Raw genomic sequence first — 27,951 nt, forward strand, 5'->3', positions numbered from 1 at the left:
TATGTGTGGATTAATTGTCAGAGGAGAGGATCTTGCACTTCAGGTCAAATAACAACTCAACGTTTATATCTCAGGACAAATGAGCTAGCAACAGCAAGCTAGCTAGTTAAAATAGGACAAATTAGCTAGCAACTGCAAGCTAACTAGCTAAATTGCCATAAATGTTTAATGCTTTTCAACCTGTCCCCAAATGAATATAATTGGGTCATATTTCAACCTGCGTGTTGTGATCGTATTTGGTGTGGGGGGACAAAATCAATAAAGCATGCACTCATCTGGTTTGCGTAAATCAATACTTCTATGTAAAAGTCACTTGATAGTCACATGGTAATAGAGGTACAGCGTCCTTGTGGAATATCAAAATAAAAACTGGAGACAAGATCATAATCTCCCCTTTTTTTACATTTCCAAAACAAAGAGAAAAATATGAACTATGCCGTATTATTTTCTTAGGGTAATATATTAACATTTTAAGATATAAATAAAGTTTAGACCACTTTGAAAGTTGCATTGAGTTTGCTCAGACAGTGACATACTGTAGGTTTTGAGACTAAGGGTCCCAGTATTCAGCCCAGGTCCTTGTAGATGGAAGCATAGCGTAAGAAGAGACAGAGCAGTGAGGATGAGGGAGTTTACTGAGGGGACCAGGCTGACTTGTACATCCTCTCCTCCAAGGTCTGTGGAGGAGCTAAAATATTTGGGTTGGGCTGAACCATGGCTGCTAAACATGGGGGGAGTTGGAGATGGGTACATCCAGGAGGGCAGCAGTTTCAGACAGAGACAGTGATCTTCGAGGAAGAGGACACCCCTTCGGTAGTGTGCAATGGAATCTCTGAAATACTCGTTGGCGGCTGGACTGGCTGGGAGGATACATAGAGGATACTACCATCCCCCATGCTTCATAGAGCATGGGGGATATAAGGATCCTTCGGGGGGCATAATCCAATGTGTCACCCTTGGGTGAGTGTGCATCCATCCCATCCTAAACAGTACAAAGTCTGTGTGTTAGTAGAGATGTGTCAGTATAAAAACAGAGAGAGAATGGAGTAACAGAGGGTGATAAAGATGCTGTGTTGTGTGAGTGTGGACATGGACATGGAGTGGACTCTGTGTGTTTACTCTGGGTCAGGACTGTCTTCTGTGGGTGGCGGCACGTTGGCCTGCTTGTATATGAACGTCAGTAGGAAGAGCGCAATATCGTGTGAGACCCAATAGGCTGTATGTGAGGTCACCGCTGACCAATGGCGGCTCTCCACAAGGCCCTCACGGAGTTCAAAATCGATGCAGCTCTCTATTTCCACTGTAGAACAGAGATAGAATCACTGTGGGAATACATTTTAGACCATCTACTGTATACTGCACAAACTTAATTGCTACAGATTCAAAAGGGTAATTAACTCTGTGAATTAGCATTAAGTATTCATTCTCCTTTTTATATATATATATATAAACTCTGGGGGGTCAAGGGTGGCAAATATTATGAAAAGGCACTTGTTATTACATGGACTACAATACAATTATTCCTGAAAGTGTAATTGGGGTTGAAATGCTGCTGAACAAACCCGAGGGGTCTGTGAGGGTGGAGGGAGACAGGGACAAGGTGGACGAAAGGCAGTAAGCTGATTGGCTGTCGACTGTCCTCTTCGGCTCCTCTCCCTCTGGGGTCCCGCCCTCGATGCCAAAGGACACTCCGGAGGGCGCGGAGCGGGAGAACCGGGAGAACAGTATCCCTCCTATCCCCTTCCATATACTGTTACCTATACTGGCCGCTCCTAGACAGAGAGAGGGAGGGAAAGACAGCGAGGGAGAGCAAGACACACAGAGAGAGGGAGGGAGAGAGAGGGAGGGAGAGCAAGACACACAGAGAGAGGGAGGGAGAGACAGCGAGGGAGAACAAGACACACAAAGAGAGGGAGGGAGAGAGTGGGAGGGAGAGACAGCGAGGGAGAACAAGACACACAGAGAGAGGGAGGGAGAGAGAGGGAGGGAGAGCAAGACACACAGAGAGAGGGAGGGAGAGACAGCGAGGGAGAACAAGACACACAAAGAGAGGGAGGGAGAGACAGCGAGGGAGAGCAAGACACACAGAGAGAGGGAGGGAGAGACAGCGAGGGAGAGCAAGACACACAGAGAGAGGGAGGGAGAGACAGCGAGGGAGAGCAAGACACACAGAGAGAGGGAGGGAGAGACAGCGAGGGAGAGCAAGACACACAGAGAGAGGGAGGGAGAGACAGCGAGGGAGAACAAGACACACAGAGAGAGGGAGGGAGAGACAGCGAGGGAGAGCAAGACACACAGAGAGAGGGAGGGAGGGAGAGAGAGGGAGGGAGAGCAAGACACACAGAGAGAGGGAGGGAGAGACAGCGAGGGAGAACAAGACACACAGAGAGAGGGAGGGAGAGACGGCGAGGGAGAGCAAGACACACAGAGAGAGGGAGGGAGAGACAGCGAGGGAGAGCAAGACACACAGAGAGAGGGAGGGAGAGACAGCGAGGGAGAGCAAGACACACAGAGAGAGGGAGGGAGAGACAGCGAGGGAGAGCAAGACACACAGAGAGAGGGAGGGAGAGACAGCGAGGGAGAGCAAGACACACAGAGAGAGGGAGGGAGAGAGATTAATTTCAGACAGGGTGCGACAAAGGTGAGTGAAGTCGACCCTAGACTCTAGACATTCGGGTTGCCTCCCCGGCTCCGGCTTAACAGGTTTGTAAGTAATAGAAGGTCAGTTTGGCATAGAGGAACTAGGTCACTACCTTATCCGCTTGAATAAAATACTAAATATTATCTAGCAAGATGAAAATATAATTTTTTAATGAGTGCAACTAACTTCACTAAAACCAAAAAAGCTTTTCCCTGACAAATTCCGTTCTCGCATGTCTGTCTCGTGATTTGTTGGGAGAGTTGTCTCTCGGAAGAGGATCTACCCTCTTATGCTTATGAAAGTTGCCAAGAGTCCGGCATTGAAACCAGACCCTAATCTGTTGCCTAGGGTGGAGTTTTGGAGACTAACCCAGTAGTACGGCTCTGGTCTTTACATGCTCTCTCCACAAGACAGCAGTGTTGCCTATGTCATAAATTATCCGACAGGTGGGTCTGTGAGGGAAATGCTGTTGAGTGAGTCCAATAATAGATGACAACTCCATCACAAGAGGCTGAGTACATGCTGATGTACTTTTGAATGGAACCATCTGCTTTGTCTGCTCAGGACATGTTGTGCTGTCTACAAATATCTGCTGTACAAATGATTGACTGTAAAATCTATGGGAACCTGCTGTTTAATTCTATCCCTTCTAGCTTTGGACCACCTCGAGTGTGAATCTGCATCATGTGCACAGGTAATGAAGGCACTCATATTCAAATATTTAAGTTAATAATAATGTGCACGGTGATTAAAGGCAAAAAGGTTCTATACAGAGAATCAACCAGAGGACTGACAGACGTACCTAGAATGCTGGCCTTGCCCATGCTGGCGATAGACTCTCCGTAGTATTTCCTGGCCAGGACAGGGGAAGTGGAGGGGCTGGGGATGCTCTCTGTGTCTGACGTCGTGTCCTTCTGTGGGTTGATGAAGGTTGGCCGGATCTCATCGTATGGCGTGGGGTCTACAGCACTACACCTGGGAGAAGAAAAACACCTGTCACTGTCCGTACAGAAAGTAGTAGTTTCAGCAGTTTATGTGTAATATACAGATTCACCTTGGGAGAATGAATGATCTCTTACCAGTGTATCTGTGCAGGTCCAATGTTGCTGTAATGTTTAAGGATGAGGGGCTTCAGTCTGTAAGCCTGCAGCAAGGACAAACCAGTCACAGTCAGTCTAGCACCTTGTCTTTACTCTGGTCAGGAAAAAACCCTGGGTCAAATCATCCTGTAAGGGAAATTTGAATGTTTGTGCTGTTCTACGTAACTAATTTCTGTGTTCCATTCATGTGCTGTTCTAAGTAACTCATTTCTGTATTCTTGCAAGTGGCAGACTGTACAAATCCTCACTATCAGTAGCTGCGATTTGGCAGTACGCCCAGATCTTGTTTTGAGAACGAACGAAAGATCTCAATTTCAAGGTCTCAGCTTAAAGAGGAGGAGCCTCGTGAGGTGTTGGTCTGTCACATGTTATGAACCAGTATTGGTCGGTCACATGTTATGAACCAGTATTGGTCTGTCACATGTTATGAACCAGTATTGGTCGGTCACATGTTATGAACCAGTATTGGTCTGTCACATGTTATGAACCAGGATTGGTCTGTCACATGATATGAACCAGTATTGGTCTGTCACATGTTATGAACCAGTATTGGTCTGTCACATGATATGAACCAGTATTGGTCTGTCACATGTTATGAACCAGGATTGGTCTGTCACATGTTATGAACCAGTATTGGTCTGTCACATGATATGAACCAGTATTGGTCTGTCACATGTTATGAACCAGTATTGGTCTGTCACATGTTATGAACCAGTATTGGTCTGTCACATGATATGAACCAGTATTGGTCTGTCACATGTTATGAACCAGTATTGGTCTGTCACATGATATGAACCAGTATTGGTCTGTCACATGTTATGAACCAGTATTGGTCTGTCACATGATATGAACCAGTATTGGTATCCCTCTAGTGGTGTGGGGGCTGTGCTTTGGCAAAGTGGGTGGGGTTATATCCTTCCTGTTTGGCCCTGTCCGTGGGTGTCCTCGGATGGGGCCACAGTGTCTCCTGTCCCCTCCTGTCTCAGCCTCCAGTATTTATGCTGCAGTAGTTTGTGTCGGGGGGCTAGGGTCAGTTTGTTATATCTGGAGTACTTCTCCTGTCCTAATTCGGTGTCCTGTGTGAATCTAAGTGTGCGTTCTCTAATTCTCTCCTTCTTTCTTTCTCTCCCTCGGAGGACCTGAGCCCTAGGACCATGCCCCAGGACTACCTGACATGATGACTCCTTGCTGTCCCCAGTCCACCTGGCCATGCTGCTGCTCCAGTTTCAACTGACCTGAGCCCTAGGACCATGCCCCAGGACTACCTGACATGATGACTCCTTGCTTTCCCCAGTCCACCTGGCCATGCTGCTGCTCCAGTTTCAACTGTTCTGCCTTACTATTATTCGACCATGCTGGTCATTTATGAACATTTGAACATCTTGGCCATGTTCTGTTATAATCTCCACCCGGCACAGCCAGAAGAGGACGGGCCACCCCACATATGCTCTCTCTAATTCTCTCTTTCTTTCTTTCTCTCTCTCGGAGGACCTGAGCCCTAGGACCGTGCCCCAGGACTACCTGACATGATGACTCCTTGCTGTCCCCGGTCCACTTGACTGAGCTGCTGCTCCAGTTTCAACTGTTCTGCCTTGTTATTATTCGACCATGCTGGTCATTTATGAACATTTGAACATCTTGGCCATGTTCTGTTATAATCTCCACCCGGCACAGCCAGAAGCGGACTGGCCACCCCACATAGCCTGGTTCCTCTCTAGGTTTCTTCCTAGGTTTTGGCCTTTCTAGGGAGTTTTTCCTAGCCACCGTGCTTCTACACCTGCATTGCTTGCTGTTTGGGGTTTTAGGCTGGGTTTCTGTACAGCACTTTGAGATATCAGCTGATGTACGAAGGGCTATATAAATAAATTTGATTTGAAATTTGATTTGATATTGGTCTGTCACATGTTATGAACCAGTATTGGTCTGTCACATGGATGAAACAAAACGGTAATGATTCATTATGCTAAATCATGCAAATATAACTTGTCTGTGTATAGCTGTATATAAAGACTGCCCCAGGCAGAGCTCCTGATTGACATGTGTACTGTGGCGCATGGAGTTGGTTGGAACCTCTCCAGCGCGCTGACAATAAACTGAATGATTCATTTAAGATTGACTTCGAGTGTCCCTGTGTATGAATTTTCCCAACAATCCTTAAGATGATAAAGGCTCTTAGATAAGCATAAAGGAGCTGTGAGATAAGGGGAATGGCATGGCGAGAGAGAGACAGACAAAAAAACGAAGTCATTCAGCTCTCCAGGACTGTAAAGAATAGTGTGTGTGTTTGTCTGTCTCTGTGTCTCACCACGGGGTCTGTAGGGTGGAAGACGTTGAAGAGCCTCTGGCAGATGCAGCGAGGCAGAATGTGGTCCTGTTCTCCACTGTTCCCTGGTCTAATCCCTCTCAGGGCCAGGAACACCACCAGGGGAGAGCCCATACAGAAGGATTCTTCCTTCAGTAATTTGCATAGTCATCTTGTTACTTTCTGCCATTATCACCCTGGATCCTGTGTCCCGGGTTGAAGGTATTGCTTTTGAGCAGTTAGCAGTGTAACTTACATTTCAGAGCAGGGGGTGCTAGCGGTTTGGAGGCTTCCAGGCCTTGAAGATGATCTTCCAGCTCTAGTAACCTGAGGAGTAGAGAGTGAGTTTCAGTAATACTGTTAGTATTCAGACTGTTAACAAAATACCTACACCACTCACACCCTACTCCTTCCTACACACACACTACCTAACTGTCTGTAGAAACAGTTTAGGTGTGACAAAGAGACAAACCACACACACACACACACACCCCCCACTGCCTACCACCCTGCCTACCGGTTCCCAGTGAGCTCCAGCTGCTCCAGCAGGCGTCTCTCCTCGTAGGAGACCCATCTCAGGTCCAGCTCCTCCTCCAGCTCCTGGTGCTCCTGCAGACAGAACCTCACCAGGTCCCAGCCTATCATGATGTCAAAGGTGATCACGCAGCCCAGGGAGTGCGACACGATGGACACCTTGCCCCCCTTCTCGTCAAACTTAGGGTTCCTGGAGCAGAACAGGGTGTAGATTCGGTTCAGCTCTGACGTCAGGCCCCTGGTGATCTGGAGATCTGAAGAAAGAGTGGAATCAATTAACCTGGGCCAATACGGTTGTCAAGTGAGATGAAGACTTAAACCCAATGTGTGTGTGTTTCAGTCTCACCTTGTCCCTGTACAAGGGACTGGTGTAGTACCTAATGTTCATGGCACTGCTGTTGAGCAGGTCTCTCAGTCCTCGCACCTTGTCTGGGGTGATGGAGTCCACCGTATCTACAGATTCACACGATTCAACCACCAATAACATATACAAATATATGTCTGACTGTGGATAGTTTTTAAGAGTAAGCCTTTGTTAATCCTCTATACTTCTACAGATCTATTTGTATTCAGATCAACCTTCCATTCACTTGGCTAAAACAGTTAAGGCCTAAGACCTGTATAGATATTGAATACTCAGTACTGTATGTGCATTGTAGACAGAATAGGAAATGAAAGGGCGTAGGAGACAGGACAGGAGTAGGGCAGAGGACAGCACACGGAACTCCATGTGAGAGATGTAGCCTATCCGTCTGACTTGTGGTTCCACAAGTGTGACCTAAATTCAGCATGCCATCACAAGGTGGGTGTCACCTCCTGGAAGCTAGTGGACGACAGCAGCTGCTCTCTCAGCTCAATTGGGACCAAGGACACACTGCGCACGAGCAAACACACCCTGTACCCCCATCCAGTGCCAGTTTGGAGCGCCACTCCACAGGCAGGAAGTCCACATACTCCTCTGTGTGCTCTGAAAAGTGCTTCTCCTCCATCTTCCTTACTGCCTCTCTTAGCCTGGACACACAGACACAGATGTCAAAGACGACACACACAGACAGTTTAATTGCTATGTGCATAAGAATAGTTTCTTGCTGTTCGGTCTTGAAAATGGTCTTATTCTCTGGATAGCCTTTAATCTACGTGACCTAAAGCTCTAAAAACAGAGACAAACAGGGCATCAACTGAACATCACATTTCATTGCAAGTAATCATCTTCGCAGCAGGCTACCAGACGGTACCTCATTACCTCTGGGTGAATGAATGAATAGCTTTACAATGTGGTCCATACACTGTCTACTAGTCTACCCCTCTCCAAGTCAACCAGGGAATCCTTTGTGCCTTGTGTTTGCTCTGCCTTTCACTTAATGACTGTGTTTGAGAGGGATGACGTGTGTCCATTTCACCACTCACTGACGCAGTCCATTTACTCTCAATGGCTGCTAGCAGGCTACGTTAGTGTACTATGTTAGATACACAAACAATGGGAGAGTGGCTGCTGTTGACATAACAGGGACGACCTGGGAGTGACATCGGCCTTTGGTGAACTGGTCTGTGACTCTGCCTGTCACTAATGCAGTCTTTCATGCAGTCTTTCTGGTGGGCTTCTATGCACCTGTATAGTAGACGTTTATACTAAAGAGGCTAGCAGGATAACCTAGCGTGAGCTAGCACAGTTTATCTCAAGTGGCTAACTGGTGAATGGGGTCACTGTACTGGCTTCAATGGTCTTAACGCAAACCCCCTCTAACACATGAGGAGGATCATACAGAGAGGCTGTCCTTACTGCCCTGTCACTCAGAACAAGCAGCCATTATTCTTAGTGGAGAGGTGAGAGGTATGGAAGGAGAGATATGGAAGGAGAGGTATGGAAGGAGAGGTGAGAGAAGAGGTATGGAAGGAGAGGTGAGAGGAGAGGTATGGAAGGAGAGGTGAGAGGAGAGGTATGGAAGGAGAGGTATGGAAGGAGAGGTGAGAGGAGAGGTATGGAAGGAGAGGTATGGAAGGAGAGGTGAGAGGAGAGGTATGGAAGGAGAGGTATGAAAAGAGAGGTGAGAGGAGAGGTATGGAAGGAGAGGTATGGAAGGAGAGGTGAGAGGAGAGGTATGGAAGGAGAGGTGAGAGGAGAGGTATGGAAGGAGAGGTGAGAGGAGAGGTATGGAAGGAGAGGTATGGAAGGAGAGGTGAGAGGAGAGGTATGGAAGGAGAGGTATGGAAGGAGAGGTGAGAGGAGAGGTATGGAAGGAGAGGTGAGAGGAGAGGTATGGAAGGAGAGGTGAGAGGAGAGGTATGTAAGGAGAGCTATGGAAGGAGAGGTAAGAGGAGAGGTATGGAAGGAGAGGCATGGAAGGAGAGGTGTGGCCTACCCTGATGAAGACAGCTTGGCTGTCAAAATGTTGGTAATTACATTTTTGCATCTGAGCTCCTAGAGTGTGCTCTCTTTTATTTTATTTTCAAGATTGTGTGGCCTACCACTTCGCAGCTGAGCCGTTGTTGCTCCTAGATGTTTCCACTTCACAATTAAAGCACTTACAGTTGACCGGGGCAGCTCTAGCAGGGCAGAAATTTGACAAACTGACTTGTTGGAGATGGCTTTCTATGACGGTGCCACATTGATAGTCACCGAGGTCTTCAGTACAGGCCACTCGACTGCCAATGTTTTCCCATGGAGATTGTAAGGCTGTGTACTCGATTTTATACACCTGTCAGCAATAGGTGTGGCTGAAATAGCCTAGTCCACTAATTTGAATGGATGTCCACATACCTCTGGCCATGTTGTGTATCTATTAGCTATGTAAAGGTTCACCAAACCCACGGTTCGGTACGTATTGAGGTTTTGGGGGGTCACGGTTCAGTTTCAGGACAGTTTTATAATTAAATGTCATTCACAATGTTCAGCATTCACAATGTTCAGCATTCACAATGTTCCTTGCATTGTGTGTTGTGACTGGAGCATTATGTTGGGCCTCAAGTTTCCACTCCAATGCTGCGTCTGCGACTATGTGGGAGTTAATATCACTTAGGCGCATTCATGGGATTTGAACTTGTTGAGAAACACTGATTGGCTAATGGCCAACAAGTTGTGTCAATCACAAACTAGAAGTACAGATATCATGCTTGTAAACAATTTCCAGAGTTAAAAAAATACATTCATAGATTGCTTTTTTAAATAATGTTTTGTTGTTGCATTTAACTGTCGAAAAAGCTGTTAGAGGCCATTTCATTAGTAGGCAATGTCAGAGGTCAGCATGTGGAAGAAGTGGGTGATAGAGGAGTTTCCCACTAGTTTTAACCAGTTTGAGGCCAGTTCAAGTGGATTTTTCCCAGTCGTATGTGGTAAATTCCCACTTTCCACCTGGTTACGAACAGCACCATGACACTGCCTCCTTCAGTGCCAGATGCGGACTCTCATAAAGGGTGTGTGTCTGTGGCGCGGTACATCTCCCACTCCGTGAAATGTGACGGGCTGTCACTGTTAAATAAGCGCAACACACTCCAGCCGACGCTTGGCATTGCACATGGTGGCCAATTAATTCAAAACTTTGACTTTGGTTTACTTAGAATAGAGCAGGTACTACCTGTTCGCTGAAATGGGTGCAAGAGGGAAGTTCATAATGTGTCTTAAGCACTTTCACAAGGTGCTAAAACCCCCTATTCTCAGCCATTTAGAATGGGCGCATATCTGCAGCTATAAACCAAAAATATAAAACATAGCCTACCTATCGCTCTTGTAATTTCTTTGGCCTGGTCAGAATCAGCTGCCAAGGGCTGCTTGGATGCAGAGGGGAGACAATGTGTTGTTTCTTTGTGTTTCCGTCTTACTCTGATGGTAGGAATACGGAGGTGATGACGTAAATGGGTCAACATGTTTGAGGTGCTGGCAGCTGCATAGTCTATTCTCGTTGAGCAACATACTATTAAAAATGAAAAATGTTGGTATTTGTTTCATTGGTCCATTGTTGACATGGCCTCAAAATGTTTTGCTTGTGAGTAATCACGTTTTCAGGATACTGCGTTTTACATCATATACGCGGCATCATTTGATGCAAACAGCATCATACGGGGATGATTTCTGTATTTTGAAAGTTACATATCTTGAAAACGTGATTGCTGACAAGCAAAATAATTTGGGACCATGTTAAATGTGCAACCAGAGGGGAACAAATAAAATAAAATAAATACTCTGGACCACCTTTACTCCACACACAGAGACGCATACAAAGCTCTCCCTAGGCCTCCATTTGGTAAATCTGACCTCCTGAATTCTGCTTACAAGAAAAAATTAAAGCAGGAAGCAACAGTGACTCGATCAATAGAAAAGTGGTCAGTTGAAGCAGATGCTAAGCTACAGGAATGTTTTGCTATCACAGACTGGAACATGTTCCGGGTTTCCTCCGATGGCATTGAGGAGTACACCACATCAGTCATTGGCTTCATCAATAAGCACATCGATGACATCGCCCCCACAGTGACTGTACATACATACCCCAACCAGAAGCCATGGGTACAGGCAACATTCGCACTAAGCTAAAGGCTAGAGCTTCTGCTTTCCAGGAGCGGGACCAGAACCCGGAAGCTTATAAGAAATCCCGCTTTGCCCTTCGATGAACCATCAATACAGGACTGAGATTGAATCGTCCTACACTGGCTCTGATGCTCGTCTGATGTGGCAGGGCTTGCAAACCATTACAGACTACAAAGGGAAGCACAACCGGGAGCTGCGCAGTGACACAAGCCTACCAGACAAGCTAAACTACAATGCTCACTTCGAGGCAAATAACACAAACAGGCATGAGAGCACCAGCTGTTCTGGAAAACTCTGTGATCACGCTCTCCACAGCCGATGTGAGTAAGACCTTTAAACAGGTCAACATTCACAAGGCCGCAGGGCAGATGGATTATCAGGGTGTGTTTTGCGAGCATGCACTGACCAACTGGCAAGTGTCTTCACTGACATTTTCAATCTCTCCCTGTCTGAGTCTGTAATAACATGTTTTAAGCAGATCACCATAGTCCCTGTGCCCAAGAACACTAAAGTAACATGTCTAAATGACTACTGACCCGTAGCACTCACGTCTTTAACCATGAAGTGCTTTGAAAGGCTGGTCATGGCTCACATCAACACCATTATCCCAGAAACCCTAGACCCACTCCAATTAGCATACCGCCCCAACAGATTCACAGATGATGCAATCTCTATTGCCCTCCACACTGCCATTACCCACCTGGACAAAAGGAACACCTATGTGAGAATTCTGTTCATTGACGACAGCTAAGCGTTCAACACTATAGTGCCCACAAACATCATCCATAAGTTAAGGATCCTGGGACTAAACACCTCCCTCTGAAACTGGATCCTGGACTTCCTGACGGACCGCCCCCACTTGTTAAGGATAGGTAACAACACATCCAATATACACAGGGGCCTATCGGGGGTGTGTGCTCAGTCCCCTCCTGTTCTCCTTGTTCACTCATGACCGCATGGCCAGGCACGACTCCAACACCATCATTAAGTTTGCCGATGACACAAAAGTGGTAGGCCTGATCACCAACAACGACGAGACAGCCTATAGGGAGGTCAGAGACCTGGCCGTGTGGTGCCCTGACATCAACCTCTCCCTCACCGTGATCAAGACAAAGGAGATGATTGTGGACTACAGGAAAAAGAGGACTGAGCACACCCCCATTCTCATCGACGGGCTGCAGTGGAGCAGGTTGTGAGCTTCAAGTTCCTTGGTGTCCACAGCACCAACAAACTAACATGGTCCAAGCACACCAAGACAGTCGTGATGAGGTCACTGAAAAGATTTGGCATGGGTCCTCAGATCCTCGAAAGGTTCTACAGCTGCACCATCGAGAGCATCCCTGACTGGTTGCATCACTGCCTGGTATGGCAACTGCTCGGCCTCCGACCGCAAGGCACTACAATGGGTAATGGGTACGGCCCAGTACATCACTTGGGCAAAGCTTCCTGCCATCCAGGACCTCTATACCAGGGTGTGTCAGAGGAAGGCCCTAAAAATAGTCAAAGACTCCAGCCACCCTAGTCATAGACTGTTCTCTCTGCTACCGAACGGCAAACAGTACCAGAGCGCAAAGTCTAGGTCCAAGAGGCATCTAAACAGATTCTACCCCCAAACCATAAGACTACTGAACATCTAATCAAATGGATACCGAGACCCATTTGCATTCCTCCCCCTTTTACACTGCTGCGACTCTCTGTTGTTATCATCAATGCATAGTCACTTTAATAACTCTACCTACATGTACATATTACCTCAATTACCGACTAACCGGTGCCACAGCACATTGACTCTGTATCGGTACCCCCCTGTATGTAGTATCGCTACTGTTATTTAACTACTGCTCTTTGATGACATGTTACTTTTTTACTTCTTATTTTTATTTCTTATTTAAAACTGCGTTGTTGGTTAGGGGCTCGTAAGTAAACATTTCACTGTAAGGTGTATTCAGCGCATGTGACTAATACATTTTGATTTCATTTGCTGAGGTAGTCACCTGGAATACATCTCAATTAGCAGGTGCCTTGCTAAAAGTTCATTTGTGGAATTTCTTTCTTTCTTAATGCGTTTGAGCCAATCAGTTGTGTTGTGACAATGGTAGGGGGCGTATACAGAAGATAGCCCAATTTGGTAAAAGATCAAGTCAATATTATGGCAAGAACAGCTCAAATAAGCAAAGAGAAACAACAGTCCATCATTAAGACATGGTCAGTCAATCCAGTAAATTTCAAGGAATGGAAGTCAGGAATGGAAGTCCCAGATTTACCTCTGCTGCAGAGGATAAGTTCATTAGAGTGACCAGCCTCAGAAATTGCAGGCCAAATAAATGCTTCAGAGTTCAAGTAAAAGACACATGTCACACCCTGACCTTAGTTATCTTTGTTTTCTTTATTATTTGGTTAGGTCAGGGTGTGACAAGGGTGGTTTGTTTAGTTGTTGTATTGTCTAGGGGGTTTTGCTAGTCTATGTGTTTTTATGTCTATGGTTACCTAGATTGGTTCTCAATCAGAGGCAGCTGTTTATCGTTGTCTCTGATTGGGAACCATATTTAGGTAGCCATATTCCTTGGTTATTTTGTGGGTTGTTATTCTATGTTTAGTTGCCTGTTCTGCACTAGCCATATCTCTTCATGGTTTGTTTTGTTGTTCTGTTCAGTGTTCTCTCTTTATTAAAGAGTTATGTTCGCTCACCACGCTGCACCTTGGTCTCCTCTTTATGACGACCGTGACAACACATCTCAACATCAACTGTTCAGAGGAGAACAAAGTCGTCACTAATTAAAGGAAACAAATAATAAGAAGAGACTTGCTTGGGCCAAAAAACACAAGCAATGGACATTAGAAAGGTGGAAATGTCCTTTGGTCTGGAGTCCAATTTGGAGATGTTTGGTTCCAACCGCCATGTCTTTGTTAGATGCGGCGTGGGTGAATGGATGATCTCCGCATGTGTTATGGTGCTTTGCTGGTGACATGGTCTACGATTTACTTAGAATTCAAGGCACACTTAACCAGCATGGCTACCACAGCATTCTGCAGCGACACACCATCCCATCTGGTTTGGGCTTAGTGGGACTATCATTTGTTTTTCTACAGGACACTGACCCAATACACTACCAGGCTGTGTAAGGGCTATTTTACCAAGAAAGAGAGTGCTGGAGTGCTGCATCAGATGACATGGCCTCCACAATGCCCCCAACCTCAACCAAACTGAGATGGTTTGGGATGAGTCGGACCACAGCGTGAAGGAAAAGCAGCCAACAAGTGCTCGGCATGTGGGAACTCCTTCAAGACTGTTGGAAAAGCATTCCAGGTGATGCTGGTTGAGAGAATGCCAAGAGTGTGCAAAGCTGTCATCAAGGTATAGGGTGGCTACTTTGAAGACTCAAATATAAAATATACTTTGATTTGTTTAACAGTTTTTTTGGTTACTAAACTCAGCAAAAAAGTCCTCTCACTGTCAACTGCGTTTATTTTCAGCAAACTTAATATGTGTAAATATTTGTATGAACATAAGATTCAACATCTGAGACATAAACTGAACAAGTTCCACAGACATGCGACCAACAGAAATGGAATAATATGTCCCTGAACAAAGGGGGGGGTCAAAATCAAAAGTAGTAATGCAGTATCTGCATTAAGTACTGCAGTGCAGCTTCTCCTCATGGACCGTACCAGATTTGCTAATTCTTGCTGTGAGATGTTACCCCACTCTTCCACCAAGGCACCTGCAAGTTCCCGGATATTTCTGTGGGGGAATGGACCTAGCTCTCACCCTCCGATCCAACAGGTCCCAGATGTGCCTCAATGGGATTCAGATCCAGGCTCTTCGCTGGCCATGACAGAACACTGACATTCCTGTCTTGCAGGAAATCACACACAGAACGAGCAGTATGGCTGGTGGCATTGTCATGCTGGAGGGTCATGTCAGGATGAGCCTGCAGGAAGGGTACCACATGAGGGAGGAGGATGTCTCCCCTGTAACGCACAGCGTTGAGATTGCCTGCAATGACAACAAGCTCAGTCCGATGATGCTGTGACACACCGCCCCAGATCATGACGGACCCTCCACCTCCAGAGTACAGGCCTCGGTGTAACGCTCATTCCTTCAACAATAACCGCAAATCTGACCATCACCCCTGGCAAGACAAACCCGCGACTCGTCAGTGAAGAGCACTTTTTGCCAGTCCTGTCTGGTCCAGCAACGGTGGGTTTGTGCCCATAGGCGACGTTGTTGCCGGTGATGTCTGGTGAGGACCTGCCTTACAACATGCCTACAAGCCCTCAGTCCAGCCTCTCTCAGCCTATTGCGGACAGCCCTGAGCACTGATGGAGGAATTGCGCGTTCCTTGTGTAACTCGGGCAGTTGTTGTTGCTGCCATCCTGTACCTGTCCCGCAGGTGTGATGTTCGGATGTACCGATCCTGTGCAGATGTTGTTACACGTGGTCTGCCACTGTGAGGACAATCAGCTGCCCGTCATGTCTCCCTGTAGCGCTGTCTTAGGCGTCTCACAGTACGGACATTGCAATTTATTGCCCTGGCCACATCCTTGCAGCATGCCTAAGGCACGTTCACGCAGATGAGCAGGGACCCTGGGCATCTTTCTTTTGGTGTTTTTCAGAGTCTGTAGTAGTTTTTATAACTGTGACCATAATTGCCTACCGTCTGTAAGCTGTTAGTGTCTCAACGACCGTTCCATAGGTGCATGTTCATTAATTGTTTATGGTTCATTGAACAAGCATGGAAACAGTGTTGAAACCCTTTACAATGAAGATCTGTGAGGTTATTTGGATTTTTACGAATTGTCTTTGAAAGACAGGGTCCTGAAAAGGGAACATTTCTATTTTTTTTACTTTACATGATTCCATATACATTTTAATGAGGCAGCAACTTAACAAAATGTGGAAAAAGTCAAAGTGTCTGAATACTTTCGGAATGCACTGTATTTGGAAAGTATTTAGACCCCTTGACTTTTTCCGGGGACAGACAGAGACACACACACACACACACACACACACACACACACACACACACACACACACACACACACACACACACACACACACACACACACACACATGCCAGTGTTCTTGATGATGCGTCCCATGTCCATCTTCTATCCAATGTCGTGGACCACGAAGACAATGTGTGTGGTCTGGGGTGGCTTGTCCTCCAGTGAGGCCTCCTCCACGTATCCTCGGTGGAGCCGCGTACCACTGCTGGAGGCTGGGAGGGGAAATGGTCAGGAAAATCAGAGGCTCCCAACAGTAGGTGATTGCACATTGCCCAGATTTTTCCCAATTGATGAATGTTTCCCTAATTGCCTTGAATCATAATTACACTGATTTAAGGAAAGCCTCAAATCATAAGAAACATTCAATTTCACCCCCTGCCACAATGAATTGACCGAACATATACTAGGCATAGATGGTGATGAACATCGTAGATCATCCTATATTTGAAAGGAACATTGGGGGGACCGTTTACGTGGGGCTGTTTACATGGGACACTGTGTGTGTGGCCCTGTTCAGAGCTTTCCTTGCTAACACTTGCTAACACACTATGCCAACGGGATTTTCTGCTTGCCATCTGGCCAGCACAGCACTAAGGATATTTCCAGCGACCGTGGGTTTGTGTGTCATTCAGAGGAGATTGAGGTAACTCCTGCCAGATCCACCTCTCAATCTTCATCAACTTTGGATGGAAATATCGAGCTTCTCCAATCCGGTCTCATCTCCACAAGTGGCCTAGGATGTTGTGTCTAGCTAAGGGTTTACTGATATTGGGGTGGGGAAGGGGGGCTTCAACAGTAGAGTGGTCAGTCAGCAGTGACCTCTAACCTTTGGAGAAGCCCAGTTTCTGGGTGACGGTGCGGGCGATCTTGGAGGTGGTGGTATTGCTGTACAAGTAGACCTCGTCCACACTGTGCCAGTCCACGTGGGTACGACTCAACTTCAGACTATGGACAGCTGCAGAGGGAGGGAAGGCAGAATAGTGGAAGGAAAGAGGGAGGATTGGGGAAAGGAGGGAATGATGGAGGAACGAGAGAGGTTGGAAGGGATGGAGAAAGGGGGAAGCATGTGAGGAAGATGGAATGAGAAGAGAGAGCAAGCAGAAAAAAGAGGTGAGGAAAGATGAATGAATGACGGGGTAGAGAGAAAATACACTCATCAAAAGGGTGATTACAAACTCCTAATTTTGCATTCAACTCAACAAGGAGAAAGTTTGGTCTAGTCTAGCGGTCGATCAAATAATGACTAGTGCATTGATCTGCGGAGAGTTACTAGAGAACCGGAAAATAACATATTGAAGAAGCACACAGGTTCACAGAGTCTGCATATTTCAACTATTACCCACCCATGTATTCCTTGAGTGTCATTGACTGTGTACAATAGACAATGTGAGATACTACAGTACCACACAAGTCCCCAGTGGGGCTCTATGGTAAGCCCCAATCTCCTATTTGGATGGGCTACATTGAGGCTGTGCAGAACATATCCTTGACAGAGGACTATATTAGATTCCAGCCTTGTTATCTTAGTGGGCACACAACAAAAGGGCAAGTAAGAGTGGAAATATGGCATGTATAGTCTAAACATTGGGAGCGGAATTGGAAGCGGTTAGCTGAAAACAAGAAAGATAAATTAAACCAGTTGATTGGGGTGAGCCGATCACATTGAGGTTTGAATGACACTTCAGACAATGTACAGTACGTGAAGAGGTGACCGGTTATTTTGACACACCAGTCACCGGACCGAACCCTGCGGTGCTCACAGCCAATCAGGAGGGAATAGAAGGACAGTGTTAAAGAGTACAGGGCAAAGGGATTCAAAGGAGAGGTGGACATTAGGGGGACTTTCCCAGTGACCTGTACTTGTGTAGGCCTCATCCTTGATGTGTCCTAACAGGGAAGAAAAAGACAGAGAAAGAGGATTAAAGGAGCAAGAGAAATGCATCAAAGCTTCCTCTGTTTGATTTTCTTCTTTGACTGCCACCTTTACATTGTGTCAGGCTGGGAAGGAGAGACAGAGAGCGAGAAAGAGGGAAAGAAAAAGAGAAAGACAGAGAGAGAAATAAAGACAGAGAGAGACACAGACAGAGTGTGAGGGATGAGGGGGTCACTCCGGTGTCACTGCCTCTCCAGAGCGTTCGCTTCCTCAGATCGTGTCCAGATAGCGTGCTAGTGCTCAGCAAACACTTAGCAGGTGTTCAGCAAACTCAACTAATGCACAGTCAGCTCCGTCCGATCTACAGAGCAGGGGTGACCAAAGCGTGAAATCACCTCTTCTTCCTCTTTCTCTCCATCCTACCGCCTCCTAATAGGAGACATCTGAGGATGGAGTTTCAGAACCAGAAGGGGGACTAGAGGAGGGATGTGTAGAAGGGATGGAACTGAATCCCAAACAAGCATCAGTAAAAAGAAAGATCCATCCAGTCGATGGTCACGAGAATCGATTGCATTGGAAAACCTGAGGGTAAAGATATTTCAGCATTGCAAAACTTTGCACCAGGTTAGAGTAGCACATTTTTATTTGAAATCACTTGGGATAACAAGCATGCTTCACAACAAGTATCACCAAGGTTGGGATCAATTCCACTTTCTAATTTATATGGAATTGACAAACGTGGTGGCGGCGGCGGGCGGCAGGGATATAATGGTCTGGGGAGTACAGTAGGGAAAAACAGAACCTTACCACTTACACCTACTGAGTCCACTGTAAAACAGGATGTATTTAGGAGGCAGGAGGTACTCAGTAGTACCCATTAGCCAGCCATCATATAAATAAGTCATGGCTGACTGGGTGGGGAATGGAAAAGGTGCTCATGTTGCCAAATGAGATGGGAAATGAGAATGACTGAGCCTCCTAGAAACCACATCCTGTTTTACAATGCAGCCCAGACCAAGGCAAAGCACACCAGAGGATCTAGCAGTCAAACATAGAGAGCTTAAGAAGTTTACATGGGAGGCTTCCCAACTACGCCCTGGAGAGCCAGGGAGGGAGAGGGAAAAGAAGAAAGAGTTGTAGATAGATTTAGAGACAATGTGAGAGACCAACAGCTAGAACTACAGTGAGACGGATTGACAGTCAGAAAGAGAGCGAGAAAGACAGCCTGTTTGTACCTGAGGTATGAAATTATGCCACTAAACTAGGGCAAAAGTGGTGTTAAAATTGTGCTATTGTTAGGATGCTACTCTACTCTCAACTTTAAATGGCATGGGAGAGTTACAGTTTGACAAATATGCACAAGGCCTATCTATGGCCTGCCAACATCTTACCTATGTTCCTAACCTTGTAGAGCCACATGGGGAGTACACTACTCTGTGTTAGTTCACTACGGTTGCGTTCATTAGGAACAAAAACAGCAGAGAACATTTTGTGCCAACTGAATGCAACCCATGTCTTTCCAGGTTACTGGACTGTAACTTACTGCATTTGGATATTTTATTTATTTATTTCACCTTTATTTAACCAGGTAGGCAAGTTGACAACCAGTTCTCATTTACAATTGCGACCTGGCCAAGATAAAGAAAAGCAGTTCGACACATATAACAACACAGAGTTACACATGGGGTGAAACAAACAGTCAATAATACAGTAGAAAAATACATCTATATACAATGTGAGCAAATGAGGTGAGATAAGGGAGGTAAAGTAAGAAAAAAAGGCCATGGTGGCAAAGTAAATACAATATAGCAAGTAAAACACTAGAATGGTAGATTTGCAGTGGAAGAATGTGCAAAGTAGAGATTGAAATAATGGGGTGCAAAGGAGCAAAATAAATAAAGTAGGGAAAGAGGTAGTTGTTTGGGCTAAATTATAGATGGGCTATGTACAGGTGCAGTAATCTGTGAGCTGCTCTGACAGCTGGTACTTAAAGCTAGTGAGGGAGATAAGTGTTTCCAGTTTCAGAGATGTTTGTAGTTCGTTCCAGTCATTGGCAGCAGAGAACTGGAAGGAGAGGCGGCCAAAGGAAGAATTGGGTTTGGGGGTGACCAGAGAGATATACAGTGCCTTGCGAAAGTATTCGGCCCTCTTGAACTTTGCGACCTTTTGCCACATTTCAGGCTTCAAACATAAAGATATAAAACTGTATTTTTTTGTGAAGAATCAACAACAAGTGGGACACAATCATGAAGTGGAACAACATTTATTGGATATTTCAAACTTTTTTAACAAATCAAAAACTGAAAAACTGGGCGTGCAAAATTATTCAGCCCCCTTAATAAGTTAATATTTTCTGAGGCGCCACCTTTTGCTGCGATTACAGCTGTAAGTCGCTTGGGGTATGTCTCTATCAGTTTTGCACATCGAGAGACTGAAATATTTTCCCATTCCTCCTTGCAAAACAGCTCGAGCTCAGTGAGGTTGGATGGAGAGCATTTGTGAACAGCAGTTTTCAGTTCTTTCCACAGATTCTCGATTGGATTCAGGTCTGGACTTTGACTTGGCCATTCTTACATACCTGGATATGTTTATTTTTGAACCATTCCATTGTAGATTTTGCTTTATGTTTTGGACCATTGTTGGAAGACAAATCTCCGTCCCAGTCTCAGGTCTTTTGCAGACTCCATCAGGTTTTCTTCCAGAATGGTCCTGTATTTGGCTCCATCCATCTTCCCATCAATTTTAACCATCTTCCCTGTCCCTGCTGAAGAACAGCAGGCCCAAACCATGATGCTGCCACCACCATGTTTGACAGTGGGGGATGGTGTGTTCAGGGTGATGAGCTGTGTTGCTTTTACGCCAAACATAACGTTTTGCATTGTTGCCAAAAAGTTCAATTTTGGTTTCATCTGACCAGAGCACCTTCTTCCACATGTTTGGTGTGTCTCCCAGGTGGCTTGTGGCAAACTTTAAACAACACTTTTTATGGATATTTTTAATAAATGGCTTTCTTCTTGCTACTCTTCCATAAAGGCCAGATTTGGGCAATATACGACTGATTGTTGTCCTATGGACAGAGTGTCCCACCTCAGCTGTAGATCTCTGCAGTTCATCCAGAGTGATCATGGGCCTCTTGGCTGCATCTCTGATCAGTCTTCTCCTTGTATGAGCTGAAAGTTTAGAGGGACGGCCAGGTCTTGGTAGATTTGCAGTGGTCTGATACTCCTTCCATTTCAATATTATCGCTTGCACAGTGCTCCTTGGGATGTTTAAAGCTTGGGAAATCTTTTTGTATCCAAATCCGGCTTTAAACTTCTTCACAACAGTATCTCGGACCTGCCTGGTGTGTTCCTTGTTCTTCATGATGCTCTCTGCGCTTTTAACGGACCTCTGAGACAGTGCAGGTGCACAGTGCAGGTGCATTTATACGGAGACTTGATTACACACAGGTGGATTGTATTTATCATCATTAGTCATTTAGGTCAACATTGGATCATTCAGAGATCCTCACTGAACTTCTGGAGAGAGTTTGCTGCACTGAAAGTAAAGGGGCTGAATAATTTTGCACGCCCAATTTTTCAGTTTTTGATTTGTTAAAAAAGTTTGAAATATCCAATAAATTTCGTTACACTTCATGATTGTGTCCCACTTGTTGTTGATTCTTCACAAAAAAATATAGTTTTATATCTTTATGTTTGAAGCTTGAAATGTGGCAAAAGGTCGCAAAGTTCAAGGGGGCCGAATACTTTCGCAAGGCACTGTAAGTATGCATGTCTGTACCTTGGTGTGTCTCTTCACAGTGCCCGCTGTTCCATAAGATGTTTATTTTAATCTTTTTATCTGATTCTACTGCTTGCATCGGCTACCTGATGTGGAATAGAGTTCCATGTAGTCACGGCTCTATGTAGCACTGTGTGCCTCCCATAGTCTGTTCTGGACTTGGGGACTGTGAAGAGACTTCGGGTGGCATGTCTTGTGGAGTATCTTGTCAGACAGGTCAGGTACAAATTGCAAAACAACTTTCTTACATCACCTTTAAAGTATGCACCTGATTTCTTCTTGGAGAGTTAAAGGGAAAAAGCCAGACTTAACAGCTTAATATTTCAAGAGGAAATCCTAATTATTCCATAGTGAGTGGGCTTCCTTCAGAGAGCAGTTTCGTAGAACTAGCCTGTCCTACAGCTTTCTTTTTCCTTTGCTCATGTTTTCCCCCAAAAAACTGATTCTCTTCCAGGTGGACTGAGGAGCTAAATTATTTAAGTGTCAGAAAGACTTCAGGGAAGGATATCCATTACTCAGAAAAAAGAAGAGAAACATTTCTGAGAACCCTAAAGGAAGTTGCCCTCTAATATTTACTAAAAGGAAAGAAACGGCTCTCTCCCTCTCCCACACACACTGGCCATAAAGTAACCCCTCCTCTCTCTCTCGCGCTCTCAAACAACACACAGTAAACCAACTCTGCTCCCTCTCTCACACACACACACCTTTCCCTAACATTACATGACATACGTTGATTTCCCGCACAATAACAACCTGACGACTGCTATCAAGTAACCAGGGTTTCATCCAGAGACATGTCCTCCCGTTAGACCAGTGTGTCAGACTTGCTGTCATCATATAGCCTGTCTGTAGTCAGAGGATAGCCTGAGACTCAGTCCTGACCAGTGCAGTGACCAGGACATTGGGACTCAGTCCGAAACCCGTTCTACAAGCACCATTCACCCCTGTCACGCTGACTCATATCACATGACCTAGGCCTTGGCCTCACCCTGCAGCAGAGTTCTGTTTGTGGACCCTACTGTTGGAAGGGAGTAAGTTGCCTGAGCTGACTGAGTTGGAGGCTGGGTTTGTGTTTAAGGACAGTTAGTCAACACAAGGGTGTTCATATTAAACCTGAGCTGGGAGCTCAGCTGGTCATAAAGGTATGATGCTGTGCTGTGAAGGCTTTCATATTTCACAATTACTCACAGCTATAAATAGGTCAATCAAGACTACCCAGATGCAAGCAAGTTGTCAAGGGTGAGTTGTGTAGGGAGAGAGGAATAGAGAGAGCGAGCACTGTACTACCATATGGCCACCCTCTGAGGGTCTGGTGACAGACACATGAATCAGCTGCTCCATCTGGGACCACATCAATACAACAGTTTCACAATAGGCTTTATATCCTGCTTATGATTAATACTAACACAGCATTAATACATCTGACTTATTTTCTGAACTGAAGATGGCTTGCGTGCCCTATCATAGGCTATGCTTGGGTTCAGAGGTTCAATGCTGTATATTTCAGGATGTTGACAGTTGCAGATGATATGACAGTGCTACGAAGTACAAGATATTGCATTTTGACGTGGCCTGGTCAGGGCTTGGTATGGCCTAAATATTGAATGTAGGTCCATTGGTGGAGTGGAATGGCATGGCATTCCAAATGACATATTAGATTAGAGCTCGTCTGCTCTGCTTGGAGCTTTGGATTTAATCGTCCAGGGGAAAGAGCAGTACTGCAGATGCAACACTGCAAATGTACTGCACTTTAATTAAACTATGTTTGACAACTTGAGTCTGACAACCTTATGATTACATTTTGTATTGTTTATTTTGAATGGTAGCCCTTCTAGTTATTGAATGCGTATGGTCAATGTACATGTCATAGTGTGCCATGATGAATGTCCTGTGGTGTAGGCTAGAGCTGTGACATGACTTTATGTGGTGTTATGACCTGTGTGTGTTGACACATGACCCTTTGTGTCTGTGGGGCTTTGCTTTGCTCTGGCCCTCCATGAGCCTGACAGACTGGAATACTCCCCAACGTCATGAGCCCTGGCCCAGCCCCTAGCCGGCCCACAGGCAAATAGCTCTCCTGCCTCAAACACACCCTCATGATACTCTCACATAGGCTTTACACACAGTCCCTTCACACACTCACATTTCTCTGTTGCCATCATCAGCAACCACTCCAAAAACACATGCAGGCAGATAGCCACAGTACACACACATTCTCACTATATTGTTCCATACACAGCACAGTGAGCACACAGTCTCCCTTAGTGACACACAGGCAGGGCATGTTTAAACAGGTCTTCCAAATCCTGAAAGGGGAGCTATCAGGGCCATCTTGCTATTAGCACCCCCCTGCTCCATAGTTGGTGCATTCACAGTGAGAGGGTCAGCCTCAATGGACTTTTCTCTGGAGGTGCCATTTCAGTCACACTGGCGCTAACTGACGGTTTCTGTACAACAAATATTGTCAGTGATACTTTGTACATTATTTTTTCCTCGTTCCTCAAGCCAGACTGGCAGGTACTGACTCTATATCATGTGACCCAGCCCATCACCAGCTTCAGTAGCTGCTGAAATCATCATTAAACCCCCACTGTCAATTGATCATGGCTAGGAGGGATCCAGCTTTTGTCAAATTAACATCAGATGTGACTTTTCATAGCAGGTTAGGAGAATTAGGTTATGGTAAGGAAAAGGGTTAGTCTTAGCTAAAATAAAATAAAAATCAAACTTTTGACATTCATTTGACAACAGCTGGATCCCTTTCTAGCCATGACCCTGTCAATTTTCCTCCTCAAATTAGGCAGCGATGGCAGCCATTAACTGCAAAGAAAGTGGCAAACTGTCACTGTCACTCTTGGCCAAAGAAGCCTGATGAGGAATGAGGAACCTTTCAATATATTTCCCCCCTCCATTTTTAATAACAATGAACAGTGGCTGAATATCTCTATGAAATGACATGTCATTCCACATCCTCTCCACACTGTTTGACTGAGACAGCAGCAGCAGTAACCTAGGTCAGGAGAGGACTCCACTCACACAGGTCATCCTCCCTGTATCATGATCAACCCATGCCTACATAACATGCCTGCAATGCATGCCCCACCATATGCTTTCTGCTCCATTCATCTGAGATGGCTGCTGGGGCTTCAGGGCCAGAGAGGCAGGGAGGGAAACAGGGAGGAGAAGGGAGAGGAATGTTGAGAGAAAGAGGGAAAGGGTGATGAGTTAGAGAGAAAGAGGGGGGTGAGAGAGAAAGACAGAGTTTGGAGGGAGAATGATGGGAAGAGGAGTGAAGGAGAGAGAAAGAGGGGGAGAGCGAGAGAGTACTGCAGTATTTTCAAAGCACAGCTTGCTCTGTGTTGTGTACTGTGCTAAAGTGGCTCAAGGTGCTTTACAACAGTGTGTGAAGCCCGGAGTGTTCGCATTATAAAGGAAGCACACTAAAAATGCGGCTCAAACGGATGATAATGAATATTAAGATGTAAGGCTTTTAAGATGCAATCATTATTTAGTATATATCAGCATGGACACTAATAACAAGATTGTCAGTCTTCAACAATGTTCAGTGTAGCATAGCAAAAACTAAGAGAAGTTTAGTAAGCTATAATAGACTTCACTACACAGGGTATTAACCGGCTTTTTCAGAACGTGTCAACAGTTTGAAGTGTCAATCTCGAGAATTTTATTTTATTTATTTTACCTTTATTTAACCAGGCAAGTCAGTTAAGAACACATTCTTATTTTCAATGACAGCCTGGGAACAGTGGGTTAACTGCCTGTTCAGGGGCAGAATGACAGATTTGTACCTTGTCAGCTCGGGGGTTTGAACCTTCCGGTTACTAGTCCAACGCTCTAACCACTAGGCTACGCTGCCGCCCCGAGAGTGAATCTTCGTATGAATGAATCCATCCAACTGATTTGGTGAAGTGATAGGACAGAACAGAGTAGTGCCGTATTCTCTCAGAAGAGGTGACTCAGAACGGAAAGGATGTGGGATGTGCTTCCAGAGGGGGATTTGGAAAGTGCTGGGTTGTTGGTAGTTACGTGAAGGTGACACAACCCTTGGCATAACTCTGGAACCCATTTCAAACACTCAGTCTGTGATTTGATTAGGATGTGTGTCCTCTGTGCGTGTGTAGATTGCTATAAGGTAACCTCCAGTAGCCAGCCAGTCTACAGATGACACTATTTACGGTCCCCTATTGCTCCTGAATGGTGAGAAGAGACTGTCCTTGAATGAATGAACAGAGTGTACTGTTGGAGGAATTCAGAACACAGAATAGATGCTAGAACAGGGATCCATTCAAGGACTAAACTTATTTTGATTAACAGTTAATCAGAGCAAGTCATGACCATTTACAATGAGGGGTTAATGTGTGCAAACACTGTGTTATGGTCCAATATAGAGTGCCATTGTGACTGAGGAGATGGCGCTGGCCTTCGTTGGAAGGAAAGCAGCAAGGAAAGCAGCACTTGTTCTCAGTTCAAGATGTAAGTTTTGTCTTCAGACTTAGCTTGACCTGTCAAGATGATTTCTCATACACATACACTACCATTCAAAAGTGTGGGGTCACAGAAATGTCTTTGTTTTTGAAAGAAAAGCACATTTTTTGTCCATTAAAATAACATACAATTGATCAGAAATACAGTGTAGATATTGTTAATGCCGTAAATGACTATTGTAGCTGGAAACAGCTGATTATTTTATGGATCATCTACATAGGCATACAGAGGCCCATTATCAGCAACCATCACTCCTGTGTTCCAATGGCACGTTGTGTTAGCTAATCCAAGTTTACCATTTTAAAAGGCTAATTGATCATTAGAAAAACTTTCTGCAATTATGTTAGCACAGCTGAAAACTGTTGTTCTAATTAAAGAAGCAATAAAACTGGCCATCTTTAGACAAGTTGAGTATCTGGAGCATCAGCATTTGTGGGTTCGATTACAGGCTCAAAATGTCCGGAAACAAATAACTTTCTTCTGAAACTCATCAGTCTATTATTGTTCTGAGAAATGAAGGCTATTCCATGTGAGAAATTTCCAAGAAACTGAAGATCTCGTGCAACGCTGTGTACTACTCCCTTCACAGAACAGTGCAAACTGGCTCTAACCAGAAAAGAAAGAGTGGGAGGCCCCGGTGCACAACTGAGCAAGAGGACAAATACAAGATTGCTTTATCATTCCTTTTCAGAGTGCTTCAACTGACTATTCCTGAAAATAAGTCACATAACTGTGCTGTCTGAGCCTTGCATAACAAATACACTTTTACCTATAATGTACTCTAGGCAAACACAATACAACCAACTGCCTCCTAAAGGTCAAACTTGTATTTTTCTGGTCTACAGGGAGATCATGATAGCTAATAAGTTGAGTAATAATATGAGTCTCAAAAGCACTTTTCAGTTCTGCTAAGGTGGGCTAAGGTAAATGACTTGAATGGGAGCGGATGCTTTTTTAATGGAGTCCATAATTAACCCAGACACCATCAACAGAGAACCCCATTCCACAGCCGCTATCACACTGTATTATGTATAAGTTCCTTATAGATAATTGTTTGGCTGGAATTATAATCAGGTTAGTAGTGATTTCGCTGAAAGAGCTTTGCGGATGAAGATTTGAGAGAGCATTCCTACAGCACTGGTATCCAACCCTAGCTGATTCAGCTAATCAACAAATCATCAAGACATGGTTGGTGGAATCAGCAGTTTCAGTGCCGGGTCGAGGCAAAGCTTGCCCAGACTGTAGCACTCCAGAGACTAGGGTTGGATACAACTGGTATTCAGTCTTTAGAATAATGCATGATATACTTGATATACACCTACACTTGATAAATATTCATTAGGCCTAAACCACATCTCCCACAAGCCACAGTGTTCTCTCACCATCTTTGCTGTCGTCTGTCTTGGCCACCGCAGAGTTGGAGTCGAAGCTGTCCTGCATGTGTTGCCCATGGAAACAGATTAGGTGCTCCACCTGGATGAGGTCACTCTCGTCCTCATCCAATGGGAGCCAGGTGCCATCTATGAACCACTGGCTCCTCATGACAGGGATGCTCTCCTTTTCTGAGGGTGGGAGAGAGAAAGGAGCATGGGGAAATTCGAAAGAGATTTACACAAGCATTCGATTTGTTTTTCTTTTCAATGTTTCCATTTGATTGTTTCCTAGACTGGGAATGAAATGCTAAGGTAA

The 27,951-nt window shown here is 45.3% G+C and overlaps 1 protein-coding gene across 1 annotated transcript; it reads right to left on the minus strand.

Annotated features, from left to right (window-relative positions):
- LOC118368166 (phospholipase DDHD1-like) lies at positions 1-27,951 on the minus strand. The gene is given in 12 exon segments (XM_035752005.2): positions 1-1,300; positions 1,563-1,772; positions 3,444-3,616; positions 3,721-3,785; positions 6,047-6,189; positions 6,288-6,370; positions 6,561-6,823; positions 6,924-7,030; positions 7,479-7,588; positions 16,171-16,318; positions 16,933-17,061; positions 27,645-27,951. Coding segments are annotated over 12 exon segments (1,776 nt in total). The 5' UTR covers positions 27,805-27,951; the 3' UTR covers positions 1-1,115.

The sequence above is a fragment of the Oncorhynchus keta genome, chromosome 35 (assembly GCF_023373465.1).
Source record: "Oncorhynchus keta strain PuntledgeMale-10-30-2019 chromosome 35, Oket_V2, whole genome shotgun sequence".
NCBI classification, from domain to species: domain Eukaryota; kingdom Metazoa; phylum Chordata; class Actinopteri; order Salmoniformes; family Salmonidae; genus Oncorhynchus; species Oncorhynchus keta.